This window comes from Lepidochelys kempii, chromosome 5, assembly GCF_965140285.1.
Source record: "Lepidochelys kempii isolate rLepKem1 chromosome 5, rLepKem1.hap1, whole genome shotgun sequence".
Classification (NCBI taxonomy): Eukaryota; Metazoa; Chordata; order Testudines; family Cheloniidae; genus Lepidochelys; species Lepidochelys kempii.
In genome coordinates, this window is record NC_136384.1 from 104091573 (window position 1) to 104112533 (window position 20961).

The 20961-nt window shown below is 44.6% G+C and overlaps 1 protein-coding gene across 3 annotated transcripts in view; it reads right to left on the minus strand.

Annotated features, from left to right (window-relative positions):
• The window catches only part of BRD10 (bromodomain containing 10), a 108616-nt gene that overhangs the window by 61337 nt on the left and 26318 nt on the right, over nt 1–20961 (minus strand). For all 3 annotated transcript variants that reach the window (XM_073345281.2, XM_073345280.2, XM_073345283.2), the window contains one exon: nt 18038–19479. In XM_073345281.2, the coding sequence (XP_073201382.2) occupies nt 18038–19479 (1442 nt within the window). The remainder of the gene's footprint in view (nt 1–18037; nt 19480–20961) is intronic.

A 20961-nucleotide genomic window follows, 5' to 3' on the forward strand; every position in this document is an offset into this window, starting at 1 on the left:
CACTCCTTGCATTACACACTTATTCAAACACAAGTGTATAAAAATTATATATGGTTTTTGTTTTAAATATCTGAAAAATGTAAGCCAATGAGATGACTGAGCAGACACATTATTCCAGTAGTGGTCATACCAGTGCCAAATACAGAAGTAATATAACCTCCTTACTACTCCTATTCGATATTCATCTGTTCATGCACCCAAGGATAGCATCAGATCTTTCGGCTACAACCATAGGCACTGACTTCCTGGGTGCTCCGGGGCTGGAGCACCCACGGAAAAAAAATAGGGGGTGCTCAGCACCCACTGGGATGACCAGCTGTTGGCAGCCAAGGATCAACTGTTTTGCGGGTGCCTCGACTTATGAGCTGTTTCCTAGGGGCAGCCTGCGCACAACTGCGATCAGCTTTTTGGTGGGCAGGCTTAGATCAGCTGTTTCTCACCTCCCTGCTCCCACAGGGGCTGAGTGAGTCTCACAAAAAAAAAAAATCTTAAGGGTTAGGTGTGGGTGGGAGTGCTGGGCTAACAGTAGCAGCAAAGCCAGCCCCTACTCACCTAGGGTTGCCCCACACCTCTTGGGCTGATGGCCATGGCGTCTATGTATATGGTTGCTCCCTACCAGCCAGGCTCCACTCCAGCCACAGCAGGCATCAGGTGATCCACGGGAGCCCAGCTAGGCTAGGGCTGGGTGCAGTGGTGGATTAGGGAGAGGAGAAGCCTCAACCCGGCAGGAGCCACGCTGGGGAACAGAGGAGGAGACCTGACCCCAGCAGGAGCTGCACTGTGATGGATGGTGGGGGAGGAGAAACCCTAGACCCCGGCAGGAGCCACACTGGGCGGGGGGCAGGGGAGAAGCCCTGGACCCAAGCAGGAACCGCACTGGGGGAGGCAGGGGGAGAGAAGCCCCGGACCCCGGCAGGAGCTGCACTGGGTGGGGGGGAGGGGAGGAGAAGCCCCAGACCCTGGCAGAAGATGTGGGGCTGAAGTCCCCAGCTCAGGAGCCCCAGGAACCCTAGTGGCAGAAGCTGCAGGGCTGAGGCCCCAACCCCCTTCTGTGTGGAGCTGGCCTGAGCTCCTCTCTCCCCCATCCCCCCTGCACGGAGCTAGCTTTCACTCCCAGGCTGTGGAGAAATTCAGCCCAAATCTCCCCACCTTTATATCTCCATTTCCCCCATCATTACACAGCAATGAATGGATTTAGCCTAGGAGGCAGGGTTAGCATTAGCCCCATTTGGCAGGTGGGATCTAGGGGACACAGAGGTGAAGTGACTTTTGCAAGGCTAAGCAGGGAGTCTGTGGCAAAGCAGACCCAGAACACCTGAGCCCGAGGCCTGCGCCTTAACCACTGGCAACCTTCCCACCCAAGGAGGGGGAACCTCCTCTGCCACTTTGAGTGTGCGGGTGGGAGCAGGCACTAGATAGAGCCACCAGGAATTGGGGAGGAGAGATGGAAAAAGGGACATGGGTGAGAAGCAAGAATGGGGAAACATCAGGAAGGGGAGCAAGGACTTAGAGAAGAAACAAGAGAAAGGGAAAGGGGCAGGGAGAGCGAAAGAAGGGAGAGGAGAAAGGGGCACGGAGAGGGGAAAGACTCTCCACTGCTTGTCCCTCTCATCCACCTTCTTCCCACAGCCAGCAGCAGCCCTCAGCTCCCAAACAGGCCCTAAGCAGGTGTAAAGCCCAGAGTGAACATAATGTCTTTAAACTAGGACGTTAGTGAAGACAGCTTGTAGCTGAGTGTAATGATTTTAATATACGGTAATTCATGATAATGTAATGATATATTTCATTACTATTTTAATAATGATTACATTGTTAAGATGCCAATGATAGACACACATTCAATAACAGAATATGGAACAAATGTATAAATATGCTGAACACTGCCAGTTTTGGGGGGAGGCTGAACCCACCCCCCCAAACACACACACCTCGCCTTCAAGGCGGGAGAGGGAAGAAAGGAGTGAGCAGTGGGTAGGAGATGCTCTGGGGAGAGGACCTAAGGGGAGGGGGCAGAGCAGGGGCAGGAAGAGGTGGACTGGGGCAGAGTGAGGGTGGGGCCTTGGGGTAGGGGGCAGAGCCAGGATGGGGCACCCACTGGCGAAACCAAAAGTCAGCATCTATGGCTACAACCTCACACTGGGAGCTCATGTTCAGCTATTATCCACCAGGACCCTCCCAAGTCTTTTTCCAGAGTCATAGCTTCTGTGTCCCCCATCCCATAAGTATGGCCTGCATTATTTGTTCCTAAATGTATGATTTTGCACGTGGCCATAATAAAATGGATATTGCTTGCTTGTGCCAAAGCTGACCAAGCGATCCAGATAGGTCACAGATCCAGAACAATCTTCTTCCTTATTTACCATTCCCACAATCTTTGTGTCATCTGCAAACTTTATCAGTAATGATTTTACGTTTTCTTCCAGGTTATTTGTAAAAATAACTAGTATAGGACCAGCACTAGAAGCACAACTGCTTCTTGACGATTCCCCATTTACATTTTGAAACCTGTCCAGTTTAATCCATTTAATGTGTGCCATGTTGATTTTGTATCATTCTAGTTTCTTAATCAAAATGTTGTGCAGTACCAAGCCAGAAGCTTTTCAGATGTCTAAGTACAGGCAGTCCTTGACTTTACGACGTTCAACTGACGACAAACAACACTTACGACGCTTCTGAATTGACACGCTGATTCAACTTACAGCAATTGGTTTCAACTTTACAACGCTCGGTCCCACAAGGGAGTGGGTTGCAGTTCTGAGTTACAACGTTTTGACTTATGATGCAATTTTCAGGAACCAATGACTGTGTCCTAAGTCTGAGGACTGCCTGTATATTACATCAACACAGCTATTTTTATCACCCAAACTTTATATCTCAAAGAGTTAGCTTCACAAGATTTACCTTCCCTAAATTCATGTTGACTGGCATTAATTTTATTACCTTTCTTTAATTCTTTATTAGTCAAGTTGCAGTGGGGGAGGTTTAGGTTGGATATTAGGAAAAACTTTTTCAGTAGGAGGGTGGTGAAACACTGGAATGCGTTACCTAGGGAGGTGGTAGAATCTCCTTCCTTAGAAGTTTTTAAGGTCAGGCTTGACAAAGCCCAGGCTGGGATGATTTAATTGGGGATTGGTCCTGCTTTGAGCAGGGGGTTGGACTAGATGACCTTCTGAGGTCCCTTCCAACCCTGATATTCTATGATTCTAAGACCCATATCAGCCATTCCATTATTTTGCCCAGGACTGATGTCAGGCTAACCGATGTATACGTATCCAGTTGGTCCCGTTTACCTTTTTAAAATATTGGCACTACATTAGCTTTCTTCCAATCCTTTGTAACTTCCAGTGGTAACAATATTTTATTTTATTTGTGAGAATGAGACCAAGGCCCAACAAACGGGAAAAACAACAACAAAAATTCTTGTTGGACTACTAAATTTGAAGTCTGAGGTGCCTGTGGAGAAATCATCAGAATTCACTTTCCCCAGCCTGGAAACATCGAATTGCAGCTCTCTCTTTTCTCCAATATACAGAGAGAGCTTTCCTTCCTTATTCTGAACTGGAGTAATATGTACTATATAAAGTTCCACTGGTCTCTTCTAAAAAAAGGACCTTATTTTTTCTTAAGTTTTAGTGCTTAAATTACCATATTGACAGCCCTGGGGACTACTACACAAATCGGGCATTGGCAATAAGAGTACAAGTTTCCTCCGTAATGCCATGTCCATGGGCCTCCACTCTGACCTAGAAGAACACCTTTAAAATGCAAGAATATAGTGTAGTCCTATACTTGATATACCTTGACCTCTCTGCAGAGGTCCAGTAAGACAGAGTAATAAGATAAATTTATAGCTAGTCTAAGCAAAAAAAATTTATCAAATACCCGAATAACTTCTACACTCTGCAGCTTTTATATTCTGATATTTTAATCCCTTCCTCAAAGCTCTCTTTGATGAGCCAAATTTCCAGGTTTGAAAATGTACATTCTCACTCACTGAATAGATGAGATAGAGCTGACACTAGCCTAGAAAGGAACTTTATCAAGTGATGCACCACTAAAATAATATCTGATAATTAAATCATGTGTTTTTTTGAAAACCATGATTTATTTTAACAGGGACAATGGAGATCATATTTACCATTCTGACCTATTTTTAAGAAGACTACTTGTATTTGTAAGTTTCACAGTAAGCTGTCACTGATGCAATTCTCTCAAAATCTCTCACAATGGCAAATATAGTGAACATCTCAGAAAGATTTTTTTAACTGAGACTCTTTAACAATGCTCAAAACCTAGCTTTTGGAAAAGGTTTTTAGACAAAATGTTGCAATTGCTATTCACCTGTAACCTGTGAGGAATTCCTCTTGACTTGAAATTGTAATGGTTTACAAGATCTGGAACCTCTTATAATAACAAAGGGTGAGGTGAGGTGAAGGTTTGCTGCATAGAAAAATATGGTTTGAGACCTGAAGTCCAGAAAAGGAGGGACTAAAAACAGGGAGTGTCTTAAATCACGCTAATTTTTGCCATTAGCCATGGCAAAATACAGGCTTATCTACACTTAAAATGCTGCAGCTGAATTCTAGCACTATCTAACCAGGGGTTAGTGTGGATTTTTCACACCCCTGACCAACACAGTTACACCAACCTAATTTCTTAGTGTAGACCAGGTCTAAGGGTGAACTCATACAGCCACCTGGTCCTCAGGCCTCTTTAACTCCACGAATTCTAACATTTCCAACCAAATTCCATCAAAAAATTTGATTTGCCCTACCAGATCTTAAATTGAATTGTAAGCCTGAACTATCTGTTAACAGAAATAGTAACACCCAGTTACCATTACAAGGGCATAGGACACACTTTATCCCCTCCTGTTGTTCCCTGAAGTTCAGAGGGCAACTGAAATCTCATATTTGTTAGGTGCTTATTTTTAAATGTAGACTATTCTATTCCCACCCAATAGCTCCTCATCTAGAAATACACAAGGTTCAGGAATCCAGCAAATCGCAAGACAGAGTGCACGTCAGGGGTTTCTGTGCTGACATGGTCTGCATCTGCCTTGTCTCAAAACAGCAGAGGTCTTACAACAAATGAATAATTAACTGACTCACAACACAGAATGATGTTAGCAAATAAAATGAAATCTCAGTGACACATATTTCTGAGGACATTGGTGCTGAATGACAAACACAGAGGCCTGATGCTTCAAGAACTCTGTTACAACTTAGAAAAATAAAGTGGTCCTACAGTATTTCATTATATGCTCATAACCTAGTTGATAGGCCTTTCTAAATCTAGATCAGTGGTTTTCAAACTTTTTTTTTTGGAGACCCAGTTGAAGAAAATTGTTGATGCCTGCGACCGAATGGAGCTGCAGATGAGGGGTTTGGGGGGCTCTGGGCTGGGGCAATGGATTGGGCTGCGGGGGTGAGGGCTGCAGGGTGGGGCGGGAATGAGGTGTTCAGAGTGTGCTCTGGGCTTGATGCAGGCTCTGGGGTGGGGATGGGGATGAGGGGTTTAGGGTACAGGAGGGGGCTCCGGATTTGAGGGGGCTCAGGGCTGGAACAGGGGGTTGGAATGTGGAAGGGGGTCAGGGCTCTAGGCTGGGGGGTGCAGGCTCTGGGGTGGGGCTGGGGATGAAGGGTTTGGGGTGCAGGAAGGGGTTCGATGGGGGGCTCAGGCCTAGGGCAGGGGATTGGGGCGCGGACTTACCTCGGGCACTTCCCGGTCAGCAGCGCACCGGGGGTGCTAAGGCAGGCTTCCTGCCTATCCTGGCACCAAGGACTGCGCTGTGCCTCAAAAGCAGCCAGCTGCAGGTCCAGTTCCAAGGCAGAGGCGCGCAAGCAGCTCCACACAGCTCTCGCCTGCAGGAACCAATGCTTGGGGTGGGGGTAGTGCGCAGAGCCATATGGCCCCCCCACCTAGGAGGCGAATCTGCTGCTGGCCGCTTCTGGGGCACAGCACAGTGTCAGAACAGGTAGGGACTACCCTGCCTGCCTTAGCTGGGCAGTACCACCAGCGGGACTTTAATGGCCCAGTAGGTGGTGCTAACCAGAGTCACCATGATCCAGTGCCTTACATTCCGCAACCCACTATTGGGTTGTGACCCGCAGTTTGAAAACCACTGACCTAGATGACATCTGATGCTATTGTAACATAATTTTTACAACTCCGAGAACATAGTTGAGGGTGTGGATGGAATTTATACTGAACACCACCAGCTTAATTACATACATGTTAAAAGGAATTAATACTTCAATCTCAGAGTCTGAATTCCATACCAAACACAAACCATCTTTATGTTCTACATAAGTATTTGCAATTTTGACTACTGTCAGGGTTCCCTCCCCACTCTGAACTCTGGGATACAGATGTGGGGACCCGCATGAAAGACCCCCTAAGCTTATTTCTACCAGCTCAGGTTCAAACTTCCCCAAGGCACAAATCCTTTCCTTGTCCTTCGACGATATTATTGCCACCATCAAGTGATTTAGCCAAAGATTTAGGGAAAGGGCCACTTGGAGTCCCTGTTTCCCCAAAATATTCCCCCAAACCCCTTCACCCCCTTTCCCGGGGAGGCTTGAGAATAATATCCTCACCAATTGGTATAATGTGAGCACAGACCAAACTCCTTAGGTTTTAGGACACTGAAAATCAATCAGGTTCTTAAAAGAAGAATTTTATTTAAAAAAAAAGTAAAAGAATCACACCTGCAAAAATCAGGATGGAAGGTACTTTTTACAGAGTAATAAAAAGATTTAAAACACAGAGGATTTCCCTATAGGATCAGATTCAAAGTTGCAAAAAAAACAGGAATAAAACTCACTCTTAGCACAGGGAAAATTCATAAGCTAAAACAAAAGATAATGTAAAGCATTTCCTTGCCATTACTTATAATTTTTTGTAATCTTAGATGCTCATTTCAGGTATGTTTTCAGGGGATATATTTCCTGCCTGGTCTCTCGCTCCCCATTCAGAAGAGGGAACAATACAAAGAGAGCACACACAAAACCTACCCCCAGATTTGAAAGTATCTTCTTTCCTCATTGGCCCTTTTGGTCAGGTGCCAAATAGGTTATTTGAGCTTCTTACCCCCTACAGGGAAAGATTCAGTACAGCTACCCAGGAGGGATTTTATGCTATCCTTAGCTGTATGTGTATGACAACTACAAAGAAGGGAGAAACAGTGAATACTCAGCAAGTGTATTAGTTTGAAGCTCTTAGAACATTATTACGAGGTTCAGGATTTATATCAAAGCTCCTTTGAAACAAATTATTTCAGGGAATCTCTTGCATTCTGACAGAGCTGCCACACTATCCCAGAATGGGCTTTCTACATCAATGAATCAGACTGACAAGAATCAAAACAACAATTATTTTAATCTCTACTTTAGCAGAGTTGTCACGGTACTGCACCTCTAATCTCTCCTGGTCTCTCTAAGCCCTTCTAGATCTCAAGCCACAGGAGCTGTCACCACTTAATGTGGATTCACACAATTGTCCCACACTCAGACCAGGCCCTGAGTTGCAGTCTCCTGTATGATATATCTTAGCCGGTCTGACTTGTGTGATTATTCGCGCTGTTAAACAATAATAGAATATCATTTCTATAAATATTTTTGGATGTTTTCCACATTTTCAAATATACTGATTTCAATTACAACACAGAATACAAAGTGTACAAAGCTCACTTTATTTTTATTATATTTTCACTGTAAAAATAAAAAACAGTATTTTTCATATACTGTAGTGCAATCTCTTGATCATGACAGCTGAACTTACAAATGTAGAATTATGTACAAAAAATAACTCCATTCAAAAATAAAATATAAAGCTTTAGACCCTACAAGTCCATTCAGTCCTCCTTCTTGTTCAGCCAATCTCTCAGACAAACAAGTTTGTTTACATTTGCAGGAGTGTGACAGGGTGCTAAGCAGAAAACTGCTTAGCCAACCCTCTGTCACTCCAGCTCCAATTAAGGGAGGTGAATTGGAGCTGGGCAGACCACCTGGCCCTGACTGAGGAAGCTTGAACAGCTGCTGCCTCATCAAGTTGGGGCTGAATAAGAGCCCCAGGGGAAGGAAGGCCAAAAGAGGAAAGCTGAAGCAGAGGAAAGGCACTGAGGGGAAGCAGAGAGAGATAGCTTGCCCCCTCTCTCCTGCTGGTTGACTGCAAGAAGAGGACTACTTGTATGGTGGAAAGGTGGTGGGAGCACAGTCTGTAAATAAAAGCACCAGGTGGGCACTGCACCAAAAGGTCTCTTTGTGACTTTCTCAGCCCAGCGGGGGCAGGAGCCAGGAGGACCCTGCAGGGACACTGTTACAAGGAGATAATGCCCACTTCTTGTTTACGTCACCCAAAAGGGAGAACAGCTGTTTGCATGGCACTGTTGCCAGTGGTGTTGAAAGTTATTTATGTGCCAGATGCGCTAAAGATTCATATGTCCTTTCATGCTTCAACCACCACTCCAGAGGACAGGCATCCATGCTGATGATGGGTTCTGCTCAATAACGATCCAAAGCAGTGTAGACCAATGCATGTTCATTTTCATCATCTGAGTCAGATCTCACCAGCAGAACGCTGATTTTCTTTTTTTGTGTGTGGTTTGGGTTCTATAGTTTCCGCATTGGAGTGTTGCTCTTTTAAAACTTCTGAAAGCATGCTCCACACACTGTACCTCTCAGATTTTGGAAGGCACTTCAGATTCTTAAATCTTGGGTCAACTGCTGTAGTTATCTTTAGAAATATCACACTGGTTTCTTCTTTGTGTTTTGTCAAATCTGCAGTGAAAGTGTTCTTAAAACAAACAACATGCTAGGTCATCATCCGAGACTGCTGTCACATGAAATATACGGCAGAATCCGGGTAAAACACAGAGCAGGAGATATACAATTTGCCACCAAGGAGTTCAGTCACAAATTTAATTAACGCATTATTTTTTTAACAAGTGTCATCAGCATGGAAGTACATCCTCTTGAATGATGGCCAAAACATGAAGGGGCATACGAATGTTTAGCACATCTGGCACGTAAACACCTTGCAGTGCAGACTACAAAAGTACTATGTGAACATGTGTTCTCACTTTCAGATGACATTGTCAATAAGAAGTGGGCAGCATTATCTCCTGTAAATGTAAACAAACTTGTTTCTCTTAGCAATTGGCTGCGTAAGAAGTAGGACTGAGTGGACCTGTAAGCTCTAAAGTTTTACACTGGTTTGTTTTTGAGTGCAGTTACATAAGTGGGGGTGCAGTATATCAGTGGGAACACAAGGCCACATGGGGGACGGAAAGCAGGGACACATGAGTGGAAGGGGTGGCTGAGTGGGGGTGCAAGGACACATGGGGACAAGAGGAGGGGGTGCAGGGCCACCTGGGGATGGGGGAGTAGGAATGGCTGAGTGGCGGTGCAAGGACGCATGGGGACAGAGGAGATGTGCCTGACTGAATGAGAGAGGCTCAGGGCCACCCAGGGTCTGCCTGGTGGAGGCTCCCTAACAATCCCTATTCCATATTTCTCCCATTCACTCGCAACAACCTTCCAAGTTCACATCCAGGCTCCTTCCCAGCAATTACTTCCCTCTTCCTCAGCTCCTACATTATCCCTGACTCCCCCAAGCCTTTTCACTGCTTCTGAGGAGTGCAGGAAACACATTTCTGTATTGTAGTTTAAATGAATTATTACTCAAGAGTTCTGTATTAATATGCCTAGTAAGAAATCTGTTTGTCAAAAAACATTTCTTGAATCTTTTTTGCTGTCTGTATTGGTACAGACATAGATGCTGACAAGTATTTTGAAATAAATTACCAAAATAATTTAAATTGGCGCAATTATATTGTGTTATTTTGACAAAATATGCAGTATTTTAAAATATTGTACACAGAATCTTTCATTTTGGCACAGAATTCCCCCAGGAGTAAACAAGCCATATCTGAGGCTCATTAAAGGGCTGACAGTCTGAAAGAGCTGTACCAGCAGATTTTACAGATCCACTCTGCATCTGCCTTTAACTACTATTCTCCATTCTTTGTGCCTTGAAGTAGCTACAAAATCTGCTGTGGCAGAGCATCCTGACTGCGTATCTTCACTTCAACAAACCTAAGATGGTTCATCAGAAGCAGAGCTCTGCAAGGCAGATTTCACCCTACCTTCCCTCTCTCAAGCATCTCTAGTGTTGATGGGGTGAGAGGGATGCCAAATATCTCCTTCACAGTTTATTGTAACCTCTTCTCCCTCCCCTGTTGATGTGGTGAGAATGGGGTAAGTAAGGGCTGATGTTAGGGCTGGGAGCAGATGGAGAAGAGGGAGCCAGAGAGGTGAGCCTACCAGTGTTGGAACCCCATGTATCTACCACTCTGGGCCATAAATCCTGAACAGGCTAGGGCAGAAACAGAACAATCTCTCATCTCATTCACTCAAGCTATCTTCCTGATCCTATACGTCCCTCATCATGGCCCGTGGTCATGTATTCCATATTGTGCCATATTCCTAAGGCTAAGGAGAAGGGGTTTTCTTACTGCTTTGAGATCCATGTTTCATAGAACAGTATCTCCACAGCACCAGTTCCTCTGTTTATGAAGATGAGGATTTTCACCGTACAAGAGAACAAGCTGAGAAAAAATGTAGGTCACATTTCTCCCCAAACCCAGCTAGGATGATCCCTCCCATCTTTTCCTTCCCTCTTCCCTGCCACGTCAATTTCTGGAATTTAACTTCAGTGAGTATCTCTTGCTCTATGTTTCTGTCAGACACTGGCTGGGGTGAATATTTTTTACTCTCTAGGTGCTTACATCAAACCCATTGGTACGTGGATGCCTTGATTTGCTCTTGGCCTTGGTCTACACTAGGAGTTGAGGTTGAATTTAGCAGCGTTAAATCGATTTAACCCTGCACCCGTCCACACGACGAAGCCCTTTTTTTAGACTTAAAGGGCTCTTGAAATCAATTTCCTTACTCCACCCCTGACAAGGGGATTAACACTTAAATCGGGCTTGCCGGGTCGAATTTGGGGTACTGTGGACGCAATTAGACAGTATTGACCTCCAGGAGCTATGCCAGAGTGCTCCATTGTGACCGCTCTGGACAGCACTCTCAACTCAGATGCACTGGCCAGGTAGACAGGAAAAGGCCCGCGAACTTCTGAATTTCAATTTCCTGCTTGGCCAGTGCGGCAAGCTGCAGGTGAGTGCAGAGCTCATCAGCAGAGGCGACCATGCAGAGCTCATCAGCAGAGGTGACCATGACAGAGTCCCAGAATCGCAAAAGAGCTCCAGCATGGACCGAATGGGAGGTACAGGATCTGATCGCTGTATGGAGAGACAAATCCGTGCTACCAGAACTCCGTTCCAGTTTTCGAAATGCCAAAACATTTGTCAAAATCTCCAAGGGCATGAAGGACAGAGGCCTCAACAGGGACCCGAAGCAGTGCTGTGTGAAACTTAAGGAGCTGAGGCAAGCCTACCAGAAAACCAGAGAGGCAAACGGCTGCTCCGGGTCAGAGTCCCAAACATGCCGCTTCTATGATGAGCTGCATGCCATTTTAGGGGGTTCAGCCACCACTACCTCAGCTGTGTTGTTTGACTCCTTCAATGGAGATGGAGGCAACACAGAAGCAGGTTTTGGGGACAAGGAAGATGATGATGATGAAGTTGTAGATAGCTCACAGCAAGCAAGTGGAGAAACCGGTTTTCCCAACAGCCAGGAACTGTTTCTCACCCTGGACTTGGAGCCACTACCCCCTGAACCCACCCAAGGCTGCCTCCCGGACCCGCCAGGCAGAGAAACGACCTCTGGTGAGTGTACCTTTTAAAATAGTATACATGGATTAAAAGCATGTTTAATGATTAATTGGCCCTGGCATTCGTGGCTCTCCTGGATGTACTCCCAAAGCCTTTGCAAAAGGTTTCTGGGGAGGGCAGCCTTATTCCGTCCACCATGGTAGGACACTTTACCACTCCAGGCCAGTAGCACGTACTCAGGAATCATTGTAGAAGAAAGCATTGCAGTGTATGTTTGCTGGCGTTCAAACAATATCGGTTCTTTATCTCTCTGTGTTATCCTCAGGAGACTGATAGCATTCATGGTCACCTGGTTGAAATAGGGTGCTTTTCTTCAGGGGACACTCAGAGGTGCCCGTTCCTGCTGGGTTGTTTGCCTGTGGCTGAACAGAAATGTTCCCCGCTGTTAGCCACGGAAAGGGGGAGGAGCTAGCCACGTGGTGGGGGGAGGCAAAATGCGACTTTGGAATGAAAGCACATGTGCTATGTATGTAACATTAACGGCAAGGTTTACTGTGAAAGAGTGTACCCATTGTTCTATAAAATGTGTCTTTTTAAATACCACTGTCCCTTTTTTTTCCTCCACCAGCTGCATGTGTTTCAAGGATCACAGGATCTTCTCCTTCCCAGAGGCTAGTGAAGATTAGAAGGCGAAAAAAATGCACTTACAATGAAACGTTCTCTGAGCTCATGCTGTCCTCCCACACTGACAGAGCACAGACGAATTTGTGAAGGCAGACAATATCAGAGTGCAGGAAAGCACAAAATGACCGGGAAGAGAGGTGGCGGACTGAAAAGAGTAAGTGGCGGGCTGAAGAGAGGGCAGAAGCTGAAAGGTGGAGGCAGCATGATGAGAGGAGGCAGGATTCAATGCTGAGGCTGCTGGAGGATCAAACTAATGTGCTCCAGCGTATGGTTGAGCTGCAGAAAAGGCAGCTGGAGCAGAGACCGCCACTACAGCCCCTGTGTAACCAACCACCCTCCTCCCCAAGTTCCACAGCCTCCTCACTCAAACACCCAAGAACGCGGTGGGGGGCCTCCGGCCACCCAGCCACTCCATCCCAGAGAATTGCCCAAGCAACAGAAGGCTGGCATTCAATAAGTTTTAAAGTTTTAAACTTTTAAAGTGCTGTGTGGCCTTGTCCTTCCCTCCTCCACCACCCCTCCCGGTGCTTCTCTCCTCCACCACCCCTCCTGGGCTACCTTGGCAGTTATCGCCCTATTTGTGTGATGAATTAATAAAGAACGCATGAACGTGAAGCAACAATTACTTTATTGCCTCTGCAAGCGGTGATCGAAGGGAGGTGGGGAGGGTGCTTAGCTTACAGGCAAGTAGAGTGAACCAAGAGGCGGGGGGTTTCATCAAGGAGAAACAAACAGAACTTTCACACCGTAGCCTGGCCAGTCATGAAACTGGTTTTCAAAGCTTCTCTGATGAGCACCGTGCCCTCCTGTGCTCTTCAAACCGCCCTGGTATCTGGCTGCACGTAATCAGCAGCCAGGCGATTTGCCTCAACCTCCCACACCACCATAAACGTCTCCCCCTTACTCTCACAGATATTGTGGAGCGCACAGCAAGCAATAATAACAGTGGGAATATTGGTTTCGCTGAGGTCTAACCAAGTCAGTAAACTGCGCCAGCACGCTTTTAAACGTCCAAATGCACATTCTACCACCATTCTGCACTTGCTCAGCCTATAGTTGAACAGCTCCTGACTACGGTCCAGGCTGTCTGTGTATGGCTTCATGAACCACAGCATTAAGGGGTAGGCTGGGTCCCCAAGGATAACTATAGGCATTTCAACATCCCCAACGGTTATTTTCTGGTCTGGGAATAAAGTCCTTTCCTGAAGCTTTTGATCAGAGTTCCTGAAGATGCAAGAGTTTGATCAGAGTTCCTGAAGATGCAAGCATCATGTACCTTTCCCGGCCATCCCACGTTGATGTTGGTGAAACGTCCCTTGTGATTCACCAGTGCTTGCAGCACTATTGAAAAGTACCCCTTGCGGTTTATGTACTCGCCGGCTTGGTGCTCCGGTGCCAAGATAGGGATATGGGTTCCGTCTATGGCCCCACCACAGTTAGGGAATTCCATTGTAGCAAAGCCATCCACTATGACCTGCACATTTCCCAGGGTCACTACCCTTGAGATCAGCAGATCTTTGATTGCATTGGCTACTTGCATCACAGCAGCCCCCACAGTAGATTTGCCCACTCCAAATTGATTCCTGACTGACCGGTAGCTGTCTGGCATTGCAAGCTTCCAGAGGGCTATTGCCACTCGCTTGTGAGCTGTGAGGGCTGCTCTCATCTTGGTATTCATGCGCTACAGGGCAGGGGAAAGCAAGTCACAAAGTTCCATGAAAGTGCCCTTACGCATGTGAAAGTTCTCAGCCACTGGGAATCGTCCCAGACCTGCAACACTATGCAGTCCCACCCGTCTCTGCTTGTTTCCCGGGCCCAGAATCAGTGTTCCACCGCATGAACCTGTTTCGTTAGCACCATGATGCCCGCATTGCCAGGGCCCATGCTTTGAGAGAAGTCTGTGTCCATGTCCTCATCATTCTCATCACCGCACTGATGTCGCCTACTCGCCCGGTTTCGCTTTGCCAGGTTCTGGTGCTGCATATACTGCTGGATAATGTGCATGGTGTTTAATGTGCTCCTAATTGCCAAACTGATCTGAGCGGGCTCCATGCTTGCCGTGGTATGGCATCTGCACAGAAAAAAGGCGTGGAACAATTGTCTGCCGTTGCTCTGATGGAGGGAGGGGCGACTGATGACATGGCTTACAGGATTGGCTTACAGGGAATTAAAATCAACAAAGGGGGTGGCTTTACATCAAGGAGAAACAAAAACAACTGTCACACAGAATGGCTCCCTTAAGTATTGAACTCAAAACCCTGGGTTTAGCAGGCCAATGCTCAACTCGCTAAGCTATCCCTCCCTCTGGTATTTCAGGCAGGACTGTATCTCCATTAAAGTTTTCAAGGTGCCCCTGACAGACCTCACCAAAACGACTGTCAGCCGTTGATTTCACAGAGGGAGGGAGAGAGGAAGGAAGGAGCAAATGAATACAAAACAAATCTGATCTATTTCTTGTTTTGATCCACTCCATCTATCTTTTACATCTTTGGCTGGCAGCAGGCGGTGCAGTAGGACTGCAAGCCATCCACATCTCCTGGCTGCTCGGCAGAAGATGGTGCAATCGGACTGCTAGCCATCCTCATCTCCTGCCTGCTCACCATAAGATGGTACAATAGGACTGCCTGCAGGACTAAAGAGAATGACCTGGTCGAGTTACTCCTAATTTAGTCGCTGTGCCCAAGTCTGCCCAGGCGGCCAGGAGCACCTTGGACACAATGAGGATGGTTTTCAGGCCTATTGCACCATCTGCTGCCACAAGGCAATGGGTTGCAGCTGCTGTGTAGCAATGTAGTACCGCGTCTGCCAGCACCCAGGAGACATACGGTGACAGTGAGCTGTGCGGGCTCCATGCTTGCCACGGTATAGCGTCTGCACAGGTAACTCAGGAAAAAAAGCGCGAAACGATTGTCTGCCGTTGCTTTCACAGACAGAGGGAGGGCCTGACGACATGTACCCAGAACCACCCGCAACAATGTTTTTTTGCCCCATCAGGCATTGGGATCTCAACCCAGAATTCCAATGGGCAGCGGAGACTGTGGGAACTGTGAGATAGCTACCCACAGTGCAACACTCCAGAAGTCGACGCTAGCCTTGGTACTGTGGAAGCACTCTGCCGAGTTAATGCATTTAATGCACTTAGAGCATTTTGTGTGGGGACACACATAATCGACTATATACAAACGATTTCTAAAAAAACTAACTTCTACAAATTCAACCTAATTTCATAGTGTAGACATACCCTTGGTCTCTAGGTTCAATCAGGACAAGGCTGTAGGGAAGTTCCACGTCTGTCTGAGGGTCTCAACTGTGGAAATTCCTCTTAGAAGAGGTCCACAGAGCACCTCACTCACTCTCTTTAGTGAGGGGTCTCAAACACGCGGCCCACGAGCTGCATACAGCCTGCGGGGTTATTTCCTGCGGCCCGCCACGCTGTCCACCAAGCTCCCCGTGCCCCCCTGGAGTTATGTCCTGTGGCCAGCCAGGCTCCCCTCCCTCCAGCACGCCGCATCCCCGCTCCTCTGCCTACCTGCAGGCACTTCCCACCACCAAACAGCTGTTTGGCAGGGCTTAACGCCTTCCAGGAAGGGGGGGGGGTAGAGGAGCAGGGAGCCGCACGCTCAGGGGAGGAGGCAGAGAAGAGGTGGGGCAGGGGCGGGGATTTGGGGAAGGGGTGGAATGGGGCGGGGAAGGGGTGGGAAGAGGCAGGGCCTCATGGAAGGGGTGAAGTGAGGGCGAGGCCAGGGGCAGCGTGGGGGGAGGGTCAGTGATGCGGCCCTCGGGCCAATGTACTAGTCCTCATGTGGCCCTTGTGGTTTAGATCCCGCTTTAGTGCATACTAGAAGTTTCATCTACTTCAGTTGACTCATTTTTTTAGTCTTTGGATTCCCTCCTTGAGCTTTTTTTTTTTTTTTTTAAATTAACTGTCTACCTTTTATTTATTCCTCTTACCACTTCGAAACTGATCCTTTGGAGGTGTTCTGTTTTTTGGGGGTTTTTTTTTTATGCAGCACATTGTACTCTTAGCTGATTTCGCTTTAGTATTTGTCTCCTTTGCATGGTACTCAGATGCCTTGTGATAAGCACATTATAAATGTATTACACAAACAAAACATATGGAGACTCTGTACACTCTCTCCCACATTCCCAACAGTCTCCTTGATACAGGAAATTCTGAAAAACTCTTAATGTGTGAGAGCATTCCCAAGACATCTGCTGGAGCCCACAATTTAAGAGTGGGAATCTATGAAGGGAAAGTGTAGTTACTAGACTAGAATTACAGGGAAATGTATTTTTTAACAAATCATTTATATTCTTTAATATTTCCCTTGACAAATTCACCATAACAATTCCAGTGTGAAACTAGGATTCCTTACCACACAAGTGCAATTTGATATAAATAACCAGGTACTTCCATTAGCTAGATTTACTACTTAGTTACAGAAGCTCATTTTATGACTAATATAATACAATTTCATTGCCCACTTTTTTTTTTTAATTTGCAGCCTAGCATACTTATTTCTGTTACAACAGGCTCTCCCAACATAACATGCTTGGTACCCAAAATATACCTTAATAAAGATTAGTAGAAATAAAGAAGCCCTTAAAATAGAATCAAACAAATTACATCAACTGTCTGCAGACTCATCTGCTCATCCTAGTTTATGAAGTTGCCTTAAGCAAGATAATGTTGTTTATGTTTTAAGCATTAAAACAAAATGAAAAGTTAGTATGTTACAAACATTGGGCATCAAATTACACTATAGCAGCTAACACAGATGAGGAATTTGTGATAGTAAGATTTTTAATGCTCAATGCACTATATATAAGTTATACAAAGTGAACAAACAGAAAATTGCAATTTTTCCCTGATCTCTTTTACAGTAATCAAGTAATCATATTAAAAATAGTATTACTTGTAACAATAGTTAGTTAAAAAAAAATCAGAATAATTTTTAAGGGCCTGCTCCTGCTCCCTTTGAAGTCAATAGCATTATTTCCACTGATTTCAACGATGCAAGGTCAGGCCCTTTTCTCAGCCCAACAATCTGAATGTTGAAAATGTAAAAAACTTTTCACTATGTACACATGGCAAACTAGTTTGTAAAATCATTTCTTTAAAATACAGTTGGTATTTCTGAGAGCACTGCTAGTGATGACCACCTTGCTAAAGAGTTTGACAAATATAAGTATAGCAGCAACATGTAAAATAGCTTACGCAATTTATATCCTGTTTAAATATCACACTGCTATTTTACCTGTGGTATGGAGCGTGTGGTATCTGTGCTCTACACGCCGCCCTAAGTGTAAATATAGCCTCAGATGCTTTTTGCGTCAAGTAAAACGTCTCACAGCAAACTACACTGACTACAGGCTACCCTGAAAACTGTACATGAATCATGTTTTGTCAAGTTTTATCAATTGACGGACCTGCTCTGTGCATACCATATATTGGATGTGAAACTCTTCCATCTAAAATTAATATCAGAAACTTAAAAGGCATGATACTGTTCCCATTCACAAAATAAAATATAACAAATACAGCTACAAAGTCTATTTTAAGAACACGCCACTATCACCCTTCCTCTCACTTTTAGTATAATCAAATCAACTTACCAGATTTGTGCTTCTTGTGTTTTGCTTTCTTTTTGATGATGAACAACTTATTCTGGATCTCAGGTTTGTAAGTCTTGAATGGGTGAGGAAGAATCTCACGCTTTCTTTGCAGGTCATCACGTTTTCTCTGCAGATGTGCATTCAAAATGTCTTTCAGTTTCTTTTTTTTCTTTTTCTTCTTTTTTGCTCGCATCTTAGTAAGTTTTAGTTTCTTATTATTCCATAGTGAATTCTCCAGAAACATTTCTCTAGCAACTTTGTGGCAATTCATGTCTGGATTGTTGCTATGACTCCCATTCACATGCACTTGGCAGGTTTTAAGGGTATTTGTTTTTAATGGGCTGGGCTCAGTTTTTATTAGGGAAGCTTCATGATCTTTCTCTCCATTTTCTACAACCCTGATTTCTCCTGGGCTGAGAGGTTCCCCAAAGCCAACAATTTCTCCTGGACTAATTGGCTTCTCCTGGTTCTCTTTACAGCAGCCAGTTTTTTTTATGTCACAGGCTGTATGCATTTTAATTTCACAATTGGGTTTCATTTCTTTTTCCGTGGTGATACTGAAACTATCCAAGTGAATTTTTGCTGGACAACAAATAAGAGAATCCATACTTTTCCCTGCTTCTATTTTACAGTGAGGTAGCAGCTCTTCTCTGCCACCAAATCTGACTTCCCCGTTGCTTTTGCTGACATACTCACATTTCACTTTCTCCAATTTAATCCGTGGTACTTTTTTTACTTTGATGGGGGGAGCTGGAAATGCAGGAGCTTGAAAAGGCTTCTGTTTGTAAATCCGTACATCAGCACCACAGAACTGTGGAAAATGAACATAGGCATTCTCCAAGAAATCATAACCAAGGATCACTTCCCTACACTCATGGATAGGCTGCCCAAGCACAGCATCTTGAACATCTTTTTGTGTTTCATATACAAAGTCACAGAGGCCTTTTAGCAGCCATACTTTTTGGTAGAATGGGAGCTCATGAAATGGTGTTCCCTCCAAAGGATTAACTTCCCCAAGGACTTTAAAAAACTGGGGGCACAGCCCAAGCTTTTCTGCACAGCCATCAGGGTTGTCAGTTTGCCCTACAACAGTGTACCACTGTTGCACTTTCTGTCTAAGTGCTGCTTCCCAAGTCCTGTAAGGAAGAGTTGGTCTTCGATGCAAGGTAGATCTTCGATGAGGAGGACTTAACAAAGAAGTCATTATTTTGGATAAAAAAGCATTACACTGAGGCATTAGAAGACAACGTTCCAACTCATAGAAGACTATTTCAGGCAAATTTAGAATTTGTTGTGCTAAACAAAGGAAATGACCAATAGCTGGAATTTCCCACATGGTCTCCATCCTTGTAGGTGCTGCTTCAGCTAAAAGTGACTTTTCCCATTCTTCTATTTCTTTCTGACTAGCTTCTTCTGCCTCTTTTCGTTCTTGCTCTCGTAGCCTATTGAAATAAAAGAAATGTCACAAAAATTAAGATATCTGATTTACCTTAAAAAATAGTGAAGGAGAAAAGTCAGAAATACAGAATGAAAAACCAATAGATTTTGTTTAAAGCAACAATGAACACAGCACGTAAAATCAGAATTCAGTTGGTCTTTAAGATGGATTACATAACACATCAGTACTCAAAATGGGAACGTATAGGTGATTATATCTTACCTACACTTCTTACTGCTGCCACTTGGAAAAAGAGGTGAGGGGATGAGAAAATCTTGGCAGATACCATCAGTTGTTCCCCCAATAACAATTCTACAGCCCTTTTATCAGCAGACACTGTTTTCTCATCAAGTATCCAATTAAAATCCTATCCAACTGCATACCTGTTGAGACTTTACCCTCACACTGCTGTACTGTGACTTCGAACAGCTATCTTGTCTCTTGTTTTCATTTAACATCTTTCTGATTTATACACAAATATACACACTTAACAAAAGGTATTCTAGTGTATACATGCCCCTTTTCCATGTGTGTTTTACTAATCAATGTGCAATGTGGGTTAAAAAGAGCAAATAAAATGTGAGGACGCATAAAGAATGAGATGGAAAATAACACTGAAAATATAATGATATTACATTTACAAATAGTATGCCCTCAGCTGGAATAATGTATTCAGTTCTGGTGCCACACCAAAAAGGATACAGCAGAAATAGTGCGTATTCAGCAACAGGTGATATAAATAGAAACCTACCTAGAAAAATTTCGATAGGTTGAAAAGAGCAAAACTACTTTATACAACACACTAATAAGAAGGAATTTGATAGATGTATACAAAATAATAACTACTATAGAGAAGACAGACAGGGCACTTCTATTTATCTTTTTCATAATGCAAGTATATACGTACATTCAATAAAATGCAAAGGCAACACAATTAAAACTGATTGAAGGAAATGTTTTCACTACACAAAACTGGCCTGTGGAACTAATTGCCACAAGATAGGATAGAGGCCAAAAGGTAGCAGATTTCAAAGAAGAACTGGACATATATATGAATAATGAGAACATCCAGAGTTTCATTAGTAAAGATTTCTTTTTTAAATTTGAATGGGGTATAAACCTTCTTGTTTGAGGGCATACACTAGACTAACTCATAGGTTTAGGAATAATTTTTCCCTACGGAAAAGTTATTCCATAACTGCCTACTACAGAGTTTCTTACACTTTCCCCCTGAAGCATCTGGTACTGACCATTGTCAGAAACAAGGATATTGAGCTAGCCCGATCTCTCATCTGACCCAATATTGCAGTTCCTATTATCTTATTTATTTTCAAACTATTTGCCCCAATTCTCCCTCTTACACACAAATAAATTAATATGAAATATAAATTGAAAGGATAAACTCCTCCCAATTAAGCCAAAAGACCCTAACCAAACACAGACTTCTCCATTTGATGACAGAAAGCTATTAATGAGTACTAGCCTC